Raw genomic sequence first — 12,765 nt, forward strand, 5'->3', positions numbered from 1 at the left:
AGAACGTTTTGGTAGCAGCTACTTGGTCCTCAGTGCATACCTTCACCAACATTACCATCTTGCTACCTTTTCCAAGTCTAGAGCAGGATTTGCCACTGCCATTTTGCAGGACATCCGTGCCTCTCCTTTATATTTCCATCCACCCTCCTTTTTAGCCTTGGGAATAATCCCACAAGTCTGAACTACAGCAGTGAAACATGAAGAACATAGCACATTTGTGTATACTTACCATAAATGTAGATGTTCAGGTATATTCACTGTTGCAGTGTTCATTCTTTCCCTCCTTTTCCTCTGGCCTATGGGGATAGGCTAGGGCATTCACTTTCTCAGTCAAGGTGACCCCCTTCCTCCTTCACACTTATTCTGAAGTATGGATTGCAGACTCCTGGTCTCAAGGAAATGCTGGGGGGGGCTCCTACTTATTGGGGCAAGAAAGTACTGAGGTTACAGTGCCAGCTTGACTCCCGTTATACCCAAATGTAGTGATGTTGGATATGGTGTCCAACGGCTTCAGATGGATGGGAAAATATTCTCTTGTGGTCGGGCCGGCAAAGGGCTTCCATGCCGGGAAATCCCACAAGTCAGGACTGCAACAGTGAATACTGTGATGATGTGAGGTAGTGCCAGCTATGCCAGGAGAATTAAGGCAGTGGATCTGTAACGTATGCTGGCATAGCTAGCTAGAGTTTTGTAAAGATTTATAGGTCATTTGTATATTAAACTGATTTGTACATGTGCTTGTGTTAAAATGTATTTGTAAAGCTACTTTTGTTAAAAATGTATCAACAGTGGATCCTGCTGGACAGAAAACAAATACACCTGTATGGCAGACTGTGTTGTAATTGTTGCAATGAATATACTGTAACAGAGGATACTGGAAGAGAAGAGGATAATCTCAGTCTAGCTAACTTTCAGTAGTAGTCTGAAATTAAATTACCTGGTTTTGACCATACAGATTGTATCTTACAGTTCTGATTGCAGCCAGAGACAAAATGTCTGTGAAAACCAGAACAAGGAATCCTACTGTATTGTCCTTAGGGGTAAACTAATTGCTGCCCTTGAAGGATGGAAGTTTTTGAAATGGTTTTATAGCTTCCAGATGCTATAACACATCTTAGCAAAGCTCTGTGTGTATGCATTATGACACATATGTACAAGATTCTGGTTCAGTTTCTAGTAAAGGGGGTATTGTGGGAACCAGACGTCAGATGACCAGATATATGCAGTGTCATTCTGTAATCCAGCACTGAAATTATGTTTTAATACTAGATGAGACAGAAGTCTCAGGGCAGTCTGTCTGACAAGGAAGACCACACAGCCACTTCATGTTGCCTTGCTCTAATAAGTGGACTAGGGGACAGTAATTTAGATCAGTCAGGAAAATATAGTGAGATTAGTTAAGTATTGTTTTTCTGTATCTGTGTGAATCTTTCTGTCTGTGGTGTTTTTAATATTTCCTGTGAATAAAACTCTGGTGTTTACTGTAAACAGATATTTAGGATTTTCATGTTTTTATTATTTATTACTAAATATATTTAAATTTTTCATTGTGGCTGGTCCTTTAGACATTATTTTAACCTTTGAGAGTACTTGTATTTATTTGGTAACACTGTGGCTGCTCCTGAAAGCCTTGCTGCGTTGGACAAACACTACCATTTGTATTAGTATTGATTTGAATCAGTATAATTGGGTACTCTGGTAAGAGCCTTAGAGAAGCTGGCTTTTAAGTGTTCTGGTGGCAGTATCTACCTTATAGGCTGGGCAAAGGGGGCATAGCTGGTAAATCTGTGTCAGCCTTTCCCAGATGTGTGTGTGTGTGTGTGTGTGTGTGTGTGTGTGTGTGTGTGTGTGTGTGTGTGTGTGTGTGTGTGTGTGTGTGTGAACCTAAAATCAAATCTCAAAGTGTGTGTGTGTCAGCTGCTTGGAGCAGGGACACAGAGCACTGGTTTCAGTGAGAGGGTTGTGGAGGACTTAGCTTGAAACACTTGGCTGAGGACTCAACTGTACAGCTTTTTCAACAGGGAGACTTATTTGTGGTCTGGATAGAGAGAGGGAAACCCAGCCCCAGGACTGTGTGTGTGCTCCCTGTGTGCTCTTTAGGGAAATTGTGCTTGATGCAGAGAGCTCTATCTGAAAATATTGTGTGTATCTATTTTTGTTCCAAGTGAACATCCCTCACCTGATGTCAGTGGTGAGGATTGAGGCTCCTTGATTACTGGCCCAGAGGAGGGACATCACATATTGGTAAGGAGTGGGATATTAATTGAACTTGTAGCTGTCACTGAAGGTGCGTGTACTCTCAGCAGCCACAAGGTAAACATACAGAGTTTCATTTTTCAGAACAGCTTTATTTTTTGTTAGTTTAGTTCAGTCAGGGAAAGCAGGCAAAGATGTAAACAGAGGATTATGGCAAGCTGACAAAGAACCTGTTGGCCAAGGTGTGTGGAAGCCAAAGGACTGGTGCATGCCAAACTGACTAAAGAGGAAAGGATTTCAGTCTTAGTCACAGCTGTAGGCCAGACCAGCAACCAGGAGGAGAACCAGTCTGGTGATTTGCAGCCCTCAGAAACAGGACAATTCACCTTTTCCTCAGAGGACTTAAAAACACGTCTCGAGTTAGAGACTTGAACTATCAGATGTTTAGAATTAGAATCGGTAGGGAGACTGTGGCATTTGGAGGCCGAAGAATATGAGAGACTGCAGCTTTTGGAGACTGAAGAAAATGAGAAGCTGCGTCAGCATGAGAGGGAGATGCTGACTCTTTTGTCAGAGTCATGGAGGTAATGGGAAATGGGATAACTAAACCACAGAAGCAATAAAGGTCTGTAAATTGATTCCAAAGTTTACAGAGGGTGATAATGTTGATAGTTTTATTCATATATTTGAAAGAGTATGTAAACAATGTAATGCTGACCAAGGGTTCTGGGTACAGTTCCTGACCCCCTAAATCCATGGTAGATATGTTACTGCTGTTTCTAAATTTGTCTGATACTGATTGCTTAAACTATGATAAAATAAACAATGTTTATTGGAATGTTTTTATTTTAACACCTGAAGCTTACAGAAAAATGTTCATGAGCATAGGCACAGCGCAGATAAAAGTGTATGTGATTATATTGCTCAGTTAAGTACTTATTTTCATAGGTATGTGAGTGGGTGTCAGGTCACCACTTTTGAAAGGCTGGTGAGGGAATAAGCCCTTAACACCTTGCCTGAGGAATCTAGTGGCAGACTGGGAGTGTAACTGTGCAGATGAGCTGGGGAAAAAGAGATCTGTACTTAGCAAGCAGGGCATCACTGGACAAGAAGGGGATACCCAGTGCTGCACATGAATATAAAGGAACCCTTGGTGGGCAGCCTAAACTACACCAACAGAGTCGACCAGTGACAGGGGAAGTCACTAGTTCAGGTACATGACCAGGATCAAGGGTTAGATGTTTAAATTTAACCAGTGGGGCCGTGTAGCATACAGATGTCCGTGGGAACAAAAGGTGGGAGCCAGCAAGTGGGAATAACAATATGTCAGTGGTAAGTTGTCAGGAGACAACAGGGGTACCAAACTATCACTAGGGTTTGTATCCTATCTTAGTGGATGGAAAACAGGTCACTGCTAAGAGAGAAGACAGCCTCTGACATAACCATTGTGAAGCCTCTAGTGGTTAAAGAGGAGCAGTACTTGCTTGGGCAGTCCACTCCAGTCAAAGGTTTAGGAGGTACCTCATTCCAAATACCTTTGACCAGGGTTCATCATGACTGGGAGGGTGGAAAAGGAAGCAAGCCAGTAGGTGTGTTTGAAGATATCCTTCTACCGATGTCTTGATAGGGAATGTTTTTGATAAGTGTGAATCTTTCCATTGGTGTTATTTTTACTATTTCCTGTTATTGAAATTGTGTTTATTGTAAATGGGTATTTAGTGTTTTCATGTTTTTTATTATTAAATATGTTTAAACTTTTCATTGTGGCTGGTCTTTTAGAGAATGTTTTGACATTTGAGAGTACTTTTATTTATTTGGTGACACTGTGGTCACTCCTGAAAGCCTTGCTGCATTGGTCAAACACTTGCCATTTGTATTAGTATAAATTTTACTCAGTATAATTGGGTACCCTGCTAATATCTCTAGAGTAACTGGCTTTGGAGTGTTCTGGTGGCATTATCTACCTTATATTCTGGGCAAAGGGAGCATAGCTGGTAAATTTGTGCCAGCTTTTCCCAGGTGTGTGTGTGTGTGTGTGTGTGTGTGTGTGTGTGTGTGTGTGTGTGTGTGTGTGTGTGTGTCTGCCACTTGGATCAGGATACGGATTAGGGGATGGTGGAGGACTTGTCTTGGAGCACTTGGCTGAGGACTTGGCTCTACATCTGTGTTAATGGGAAGTCTTATTTGGGGCTTGGATAGAGAGAGGGAAACCCAGCCCTATGACTGATTGTGCTTTGAGAGAAATTGTGCTTGGTGCAGAGAGCTGCATCTGGATGGAAACACTGTGTGTATCTATTTTTGTTCCAAGTGAACATCTTTCACTGATGTCAGGAGTGAGGACTGAAGCTCCTTGATTACTGGCCCAGAGGAGGGACGTCACAAATATACTGTAACATCTACATTTATGGTAAGTGTACACAGCTGTACTATCTCCTGTGTATGGGCGAGCCAAGACCTGTGACAACCCTCCTCACATGTTCAGACATTTGTTTATGCTTTTGAAGGCACATCCGTGGAACATGGCTCCCAGATGCTGACCACAAAGAAATCTGATAGGTCTTACGGGATAAAGGATCCCTGTAAGTACTTGTATAAGAACCCAGATGTTGTTCCCTTTATAGTATTATGTGATGCTGCCTAATAGCTGGGTTTGACACCAGGTCTTAATACACTTCACAGTAATGAGGAAAGGAGCATTTTAGACCATTCTGGTGTAAGTTAATACCTCTTTCAGAATGATATGTTGGAGCCAGTGAATATTGGACTTTGTAAGATTGATCACTGTAAAGATATCAAGGAGATTGAGGATAAAGCAAATGAAATCCCATATGAGACCCAAAAACAGAATCTTTAAATTGATTTGATATGCTTTCAGGGTGAGAAAAACACACCAGTGAAAGCAGGTATGATGCTACAGAACAGTAGAGAGGTAGCTACATGCATTCAGTATTCAGATGGCAGCAAAGGATGCAGAAAGGCTGTTGTTAAATTATTTTCTGAACAGATGTTTTGTTGGTCTTTTGTAACAATTTTAGGCACTGGATGGGAGTGAGAAGACCATGGAGGCAGTGAAGCTAGTTTTTCATCCATCCATTAATCCATACCGAATTATAGCAAAGATTTCCATATTGAACAGTGGCCTTTCTACAGAAAGCACTTCTGAGTAAATCAGTTAAGCAAAAAAAAAAAGTCTTGGATAGGTGTCACAAGCTGGGGAAGTAAGTCTCCTGTCTACCCTCTGCAAAAACTGCTAGTAGTGACAAATGCAGTCCTTTGTTCTCCTGCCACTCCTGTATAACATTTTTTGGGGATGTTGGAGTTGGCGTAGTGGTTAAGGGGTTTACCTCACAGACATAAAGTACAGTGTTTGATCTGTACTTTTAAAGTTGGCTAGACATAAAATGAACATTAAGGGCAGCTAGCCTAGCAGTTACCTATGAACCTGTGAGGGTATATTTCCTGATTTTACAAAAACTGGTCACAGTTGATTTCAGATAGGTAGGTGAGGGATAGTATAGCAGCAGGTTACAAAATATAATTCAGGGCCTCCCCTCCCATCCCATCAAACCACATAGAACTAGGATAGACACATTTGGCTTTACTCTTGCTTGTGTGGAGTATAGAAGTAGTTCCTAGAGATGAAGAAGGTCAAGAGTTTTACAACAGACCATTCCTTTTCACAATGAAAAATGGGCCGTATAGACCCTTCCTGGATTTGTCTAGACTGAATAAATTCATGAAAGTAACTGTTCAGAATGCTAGCATTGCAGGCTCTCCTTCCTTAGTTTATGCACTTTACACTACATTAAACTGTTGTCTCTGGATTGTATCTGAAAAGGTTTATAGACCAGCCAATTTACCTGATTAAAAAACAAAGTAAAATACTGCTCAGTCATATTGCCAGGGAGAATCTGATGGGAGTAGTTCAATTTTGCTGGAGTGGATGGGATGAAGACCATAGAAGGTGAATAAATTCTAAGAAGAGGACCTCAGCTCCACATATTCTAGGTTCTTAACCATGAAATGATCCTAAGTTTATAGCATTTGTTTTACAGAGTCTGAGGTATTTGAAATACCAGTCACCTTTCTATTAAAAATCTTGATTTGTCTTGATGTCCTCAAAGAAAGGAATACTTTTAAATGAAACAGCCTGCAGCTGTGTCTGAGATGAAATATTACTTTGTTCATTTTTGTACTGCAAGTTTTGAATTGCTGGATGTTTGCATACTTTACAAATATCACTTATTTTTTTTTTGTGTGTATGGGAACAGGAGATGGAAATGACTGCAGGCCTGGAATGAGAGGAGGACATCAGATGGTCATTGATGTACAGACAGGTGAGTGCTGAAGTAAATTATTATTGTACAAGTAACTTAACTTTACACACTTATCATTGCTAGTACACCTAGTTAATGTTTCACCTGATTCCTCTCAGTTTTCCTCTTCTGTTGTCTGCTTTCCTGGCATACAGTATCTTTACTCGCACACTCTTCTTTAGTTTGCACTGTTGTGCATTACTCTTTTTTACAAAAGAACATCTCACTCTTGTCTTAGTCCTCACTCTCTCTCTTGATTTTATTTATTTATTTAACATTTGTTTACCGAGAAAGTCCGACTTGGAACAAGTCAGTTTTCAGCAGAGGCCCAGGGAGAAATGCTCTTTTATCTCCATGTAAAACTTGATACCTCTTGTCTATACTCTCCTGTCTTGATATCACACATGAACTTTCCTTTTCTCGCTATCCGTAGTTCTCACCTGTTTGTTCATCACATTTCCCCTTATTTTTACCTCTATCCCTTCCTTATGCCTCCCTTCTGTTGTGATTAACTTCTGATGTTCTTCATGTTTCACTGTTGCAGTCATCACACTTAGGTTATCTGCCTGCAGATAGCCCTCAGTCGGCCCGAATACCAGCGTCTTGGGATTTCTGAGTCAGATGCTGTCGCCTCTTCAATGATGTCAGGTCGTCAGGGGTATAAAACAGGCAGCCGACGCCATTACATCAGTCTTTCTTGCCGAGAAGGAGCCCTAAGCAGAAGCAGTTCACAAGTGCCGGTCGGCTGCTACCTGAAATTTTCTTTTTTGAGTTTCAAACCTGAAGTCTTCTAAAGCTAAGTACCCCGTTGGGGATCCTGTTTTCTTGCTCTAACCGATGTCAGAAAAAGTTAACAATTGTCTTTCCTGTGGAAAGCAAATACCTCAGAGTTTTTCATTCTTACTGCACCACCTATGTAGGCTCAGACCACGACGTCCCTCGCTGTCGGTTTTGTGCCTTGTATAACTCCTGAACCATTCGCTGTCGGGCTATCTTTATTGCTGAATTCTTTCGCACTCGTTCTCCATATTCCGAAATGGCTTTGATAAGCCATCTGACTACCGATCTTCCGAAAAAACATAAAGATAGACAGAGGCAGACCGCATAGGTCCAAAACTGCCGCCTATGCTTCCATTAAGCTAGTCGCCAGTCCGCTGGTAATCAGTGAGGCGCCTTTGCAGTCCCTGCAGATTTGCAGGCCTCTGCTGAGACCCATTCGGAGTCCGGTATGCCGTGAGATGCTTCTTTGACTATGGAACCTTTCGGATGTCTCTACCTTTGATGAGTCCGAAGTCGCTGTGCAGGCACCGGCTTCTGAGGGTGTATTCCAAACTACTGATGTTCGAATTAAACCGACAACTTCATTTTTAGCTAAAACTACAGAGTTTCTCAGGCCCAGAGTACACACTACGCCTAGAAAACCTACAACCAAAGTGCATGCTGAAGCTCCCATGCCACAAAAACAGATGCTTATAGTGGCTGAAGGCCTTATTACCCTAATTAGGGGAAGCCAGCCTTCCCCTGCTAAGAGACAAAGAATCGAGTTTCATTCTGATTCTACAGACCAGGAGTGTGATGACTCTGACCCTTCTGATTACCAGGACATACCCTTATCAACCTATGAGGATTCAGATGCAGAGGAATCCATTCCCTCTGCCTCCCCTCCAGAGGATTTTTCTTTTGGTGAAACCTTGCATACTTTGAGACAGCATTTCCGCTGGGAATGCCAGGACTACCCTCAGTCGAAAAAGAGACTCAGAGAATTTTTAGAGTTGCCTCCGCACAGGCCTCTATCTATACCCCCTGTCCTGGATGTTGTAGATGTCTTCATGGAATCCAGTCCTACTCCAGACACTTTACCACCGGCCCCTAGAAAACCTGACAGGTACTACAAATTTCTCTCTGAGAATCCTACTACGGATCCAGAGACCATTTCCCAGGGACCTAAAGGTATTAAGGCTACTACAGCCAAAAACCCTACCCCTTCAGACAGGGATTCCGGAGCTTTAGACAGATGGGGTAAGAAGGTATATACCTCTGCAACTCTTGCCATCAGGTCATTGAATTGCCAGTTTCATGTGTTGGAAGTACCAGCAACATGTTCTGGAATTAATTAAAAAAAATGGTGTTACTTCCTGATTGTGCAGAAAATAAAGATTTACAAGAGTTAATGCATTCTGCAAACCAAGTTAGTAAGCATACTTTGCAGTGTGGCTTTGATGCCCTAGAAGCATCTTGCAGGATTGCAGTCACTGGATCTGTACTGGGGAGGCATGCTTGGCTGAAGGAACAAACCTTGCCAGATCATGTCAAATCAAAATTACTAGACACTCCTTTAAATAAGGACTGTTTGTTTGGCACCAAAGCAGAAGTTGTTTGGCACCAAAGCAGAAGAGGTTCTTAAAAAGATGGAAGAAAAAGCTAAATCTATGCAAACTGTTAAAGAATTCTTACAAGTGCAGCCACCTAGATTCAGTAGGCATTGGCCTTCTAAAAACTAGTCCTATCCAGCCCCTTCCAGGCCTTCAGTCCAAACCCAGGAGACACAGACCACCCAGACTACAGTCTCAGGGTATGCAGAGATCTAAACAATGGAGTGCCCCCACCTCAAAAACAGGGAGTGGTAAGCCACCCCCTTATGGAAAAAGTTCACAATGACTTTTCAGTTATCCTTCCCAGTCCTGCCCAATTACTTGCGCCCCTAGGAGGAAAACTTGCCCTTCATGCAAAAAACTGGATGTCCATTACTCAGGACCGATGGGTCCTGAACATTGTATCCCAGGGGTACAGATTCTACTTCCATTCACTACCAACCCCAAGCGGGTTTTCAGACCTTCCTCCAAACTAGTGGGCAGAGGCTCAAAAGCAAGTACTTTCCCTGCTCAACATCAGGGCTATTCAACCATTTCCGGTAGAACAAAGGGGCAGGGTTTCTACTCCAGACTGTTCCTGGTGCCCAGAAAAGAGGGCTCTTGGCCACCCAGTCCTGGATCTATCAATTCTCAGAACCTTTCTGGTGGTCCCAAAATTCAAAATACTTACCCTGCAACAGCTTCTCCCTACGTTAGCCAAGGATGCCTGATAAGTCACCCTAGACTTAAAAGGAGCTTATCTGCAAATCCCCATAAGCGAATCTTGCAGGAAATATTTACGCTTCAGGGCAGGCTCTATGCACTATCAATTCTCTGCACTTCCCTTTGGCTTATCTGCTGTTCCCAAAGTATTCACAAAGTGCCTGGCTCCAGCCATTGCATACTGCAGGCAGAGAAATATCCAAATTTTCCAATACGTGGACGATTGCCTGATTCAGGCGGACAGTTAGAAATTGCTACTTCAGCACCTGGCATTTGTAAAAAAAAACTCCTAACTTCATTGGGTGCACCATCAATGAAAAGAAATCACAGCTGGTGCCCAGTCAAAAAATTGTATTCCTGGGAGCAAGCTTGAACACAACTTCCCAGATGGCATTTCTCACTCCAGAAAAACAGGTCTATTTGACCAACTAGTTCAAACAAATGGCCACCAAAACCCAGCTAGCTACAAGGAAAATACTGCAAGCCCTAGGGTTCATGGCCTCATGCATTCTGCTAATTCCATATGCAAGACTGCTTATGAGGAAACTTCAGTGATACTTAAAAAGTATTTGGTGCCAACATTCTCAGGACCTGGAAACAGTTATTCCTATCATACCTTGTCTAAGGGCAGAGGTCCTTTGGTGGGCAGAAGCATGCAACCACAACAAGGGGACTGCCTTTCACTCAACCCCTCGCTGTCCAAACCCCGACAACAGATGCATCAGACTATCCATGGGGCTCACATGGCAGGCAAATGCATTCAGGGCAAGTGGAGCTCAGGACAAATTCTCCTGAACATCAATCAAAAAGAGATGCTAGCTGTACAGAATGCTCTGACAGCCTTCTAATACCTAATCCTTCCAGGGAAGCTGCTGATAAAAACAGACAACACCACAGTTATGTGGTACATAAACAAGCCGGGGGGGGGGGGCATTCTTACACACTCTGCAGGTAAGCCATGACCCTGTGGAACACAGCCTTGAGCAACCAAGTACATCTACAAGCTCAATTCCTGCCAGGCAAACAAAACTCACTGGCAGACAACTTAAGCAGAAATATCCTAGTCCCACACAAGTGGAAATTGGGGCCCAATACCTTTAACCTTCTTATCCAGCTGTGGAGGACACCGGAGGTGTCCCTTTTTGCCTCCCTCGAGAATCACCAGTTGAGCAAATTCTGCACCAGGAACTCTCACAGCAGGGCCTGGGAGGTGGATGCCCTGTCATTCAAATGGGAAAACCTAATTTATGCCTTCCCTCTCTGCCCCTCCTCTCAAAAGTACTTCTTAAGATCAAACATGACAGGCCAAGGGTAATTCTTATTGCCACAGACTGGCTACACCAGCACCGGTACCCACTCTTACACATTCTGACAACAGTGCCACCCTGGCACCTTCACCAGACATCTTCCCTGCTGTCTCAGCAGGAGGGACAGATTTTGCATCTACAGTTGCAAACCCTAAACCTTGCAGCCTGGCTTATCCTCTGAATAACACCACCAGCAACCCTCAGCAAACAGGTGCCGGACGTCATTGTTGAGGCCAGAAGGCCTAGTACTAGGAAATGCTATGCCGAAAAGTGGAAAAGATATTGTTCTTGGAATCAGTCTCAAGGAAAGGACACATCAGTGCCCTCCTTACTTCAAATCCTGGATTACCTAGCAGAGCTACTCCACAGAGGCCTATCCTTCTCCTCCATTAAGATTCATGCCTCTGCCATCTCAGCTCATTATAATACTGAGCCATCTCTATTTACAGACCCTCTCATCAAACAGCTCCTGAGAAGGGCTAACAACTTAAGGCCCCCTAGGAGAGCACCCACCCCTGCCTGAGACCTTAACTTTGTACAGGAAAAGCTCACGCTTCCCCCTTTTGAACCTGCTGCTTCAGCAGAGTTAAAATTCCTCTCTTGGAAAACAGCCTTGCTTTTAGCCATAATTTTAGCAAGAAGAGTGTCTGAGTTACAGGCACTAATGGCTGTGGAACCCTTCATTATTTTCCATGCTGACAGGGTTTCCGTCAGGACTAACCCATCCTTTATGCCTAAGGTGGTGTCCAGTATGGCTTTAAATCAATCCATCCATTTACCAGCCTTCTTCCCTAATCCTCAGAATAAAGGGGAATTGATCCTGCACTCCTTGGGCGTGCACAGACAGCTCAGGTTCTACCTTGACAGGACTGACTAAACCTTTCATAAAATCTGACCAGCTGCTAGTCAGCTTTGCTACAGCGGCAGAGGGCAAGGCCATTTCAAAGCAAACCATTTCCAAATGAAACTTACCCCACAAGGGATCAGAACACATTCCACTAGGGCTACTTCCACCTCTACAGCATTTCTCAGGCGAGTCCCTCCCAGGGACATTCTGGAAGCTGCATCCTGGAGTTCTGTACACACCTTCACCAAGCATTACCACTTACCTATTTTTTCTAAATCCAGAGCTGAATTTGCTACAGCAGTCTTACAAGGCCTGCTAGCCAGCCCCAACACTTCTTGACTGGCTCCACCCTTCTTCAGCTTTGGGAATCAACCCAAGTGTGATGACTGCAACAGTGAAACATGAAGAACATAGTACAGTTGCGTACACTTACCATAAATGTAGATGTTCGAGTGTATTCACTGTTGCAGTCCTGGTTTCCCTCCCTCCAGCCCCCCTGGTTTTCTCTATCCTTCTACCTATCCTCTTTATGGCCATATTTAATGGCAGTGGTATTTACTTTTTACTAGTGGTGTTCTGCACAATATACTAGCTTCCTATTTGGGGGGCTCCTGACATTTGGGGCAAGAAAAACTGACGTTATGGTGTCGGCTGCCTGTTTTATACCCCTGACGACCTGATGTCATGGAAGAGGCGACAGCATTTGACGCAGAAATCCCAAGTCACTGATATTCAGGCTGACTGAGGGCTACCTGCAGGCAGATAACCCAAGTGTGATGACTGCAACAGCGAATACACTTGAACATCTACATTTATGGTAAGTGTACACAACTGTGCTTTCTGTTGTTTCCTAGTCTATTTCCTCTCATAGCATTTGTAATTCTAAATTCTTTTAGGTTTACAGTTTACATTGACTTCAGTCTCCCTGTGTATAGGTTGAAATATATGTAGTAATGTCCTTCCATTTCACTGTTACACTGTTCATTAAGTTAGAGATGTTCATTAAGTTAGAGATCCCCTGCCAA

At 43.2% G+C, this 12,765-nt stretch overlaps 1 protein-coding gene across 1 annotated transcript in view; it reads left to right on the forward strand.

Moving 5' to 3' along the window:
- MKLN1 (muskelin 1) overlaps positions 1–12,765 on the forward strand; it is a 1,607,387-nt gene that overhangs the window by 554,188 nt on the left and 1,040,434 nt on the right. Inside the window, exon 7 of the mRNA XM_044087317.1 lies at positions 6,468–6,533. Within this exon, the coding sequence (XP_043943252.1) occupies positions 6,468–6,533 (66 nt within the window). The remainder of the gene's footprint in view (positions 1–6,467; positions 6,534–12,765) is intronic.

Source organism: Protopterus annectens, chromosome 11.part0 (assembly GCF_019279795.1).
Source record: "Protopterus annectens isolate FY-2018-M chromosome 11.part0, PAN1.0, whole genome shotgun sequence".
NCBI lineage: Eukaryota > Metazoa > Chordata > Ceratodontiformes > Protopteridae > Protopterus > Protopterus annectens.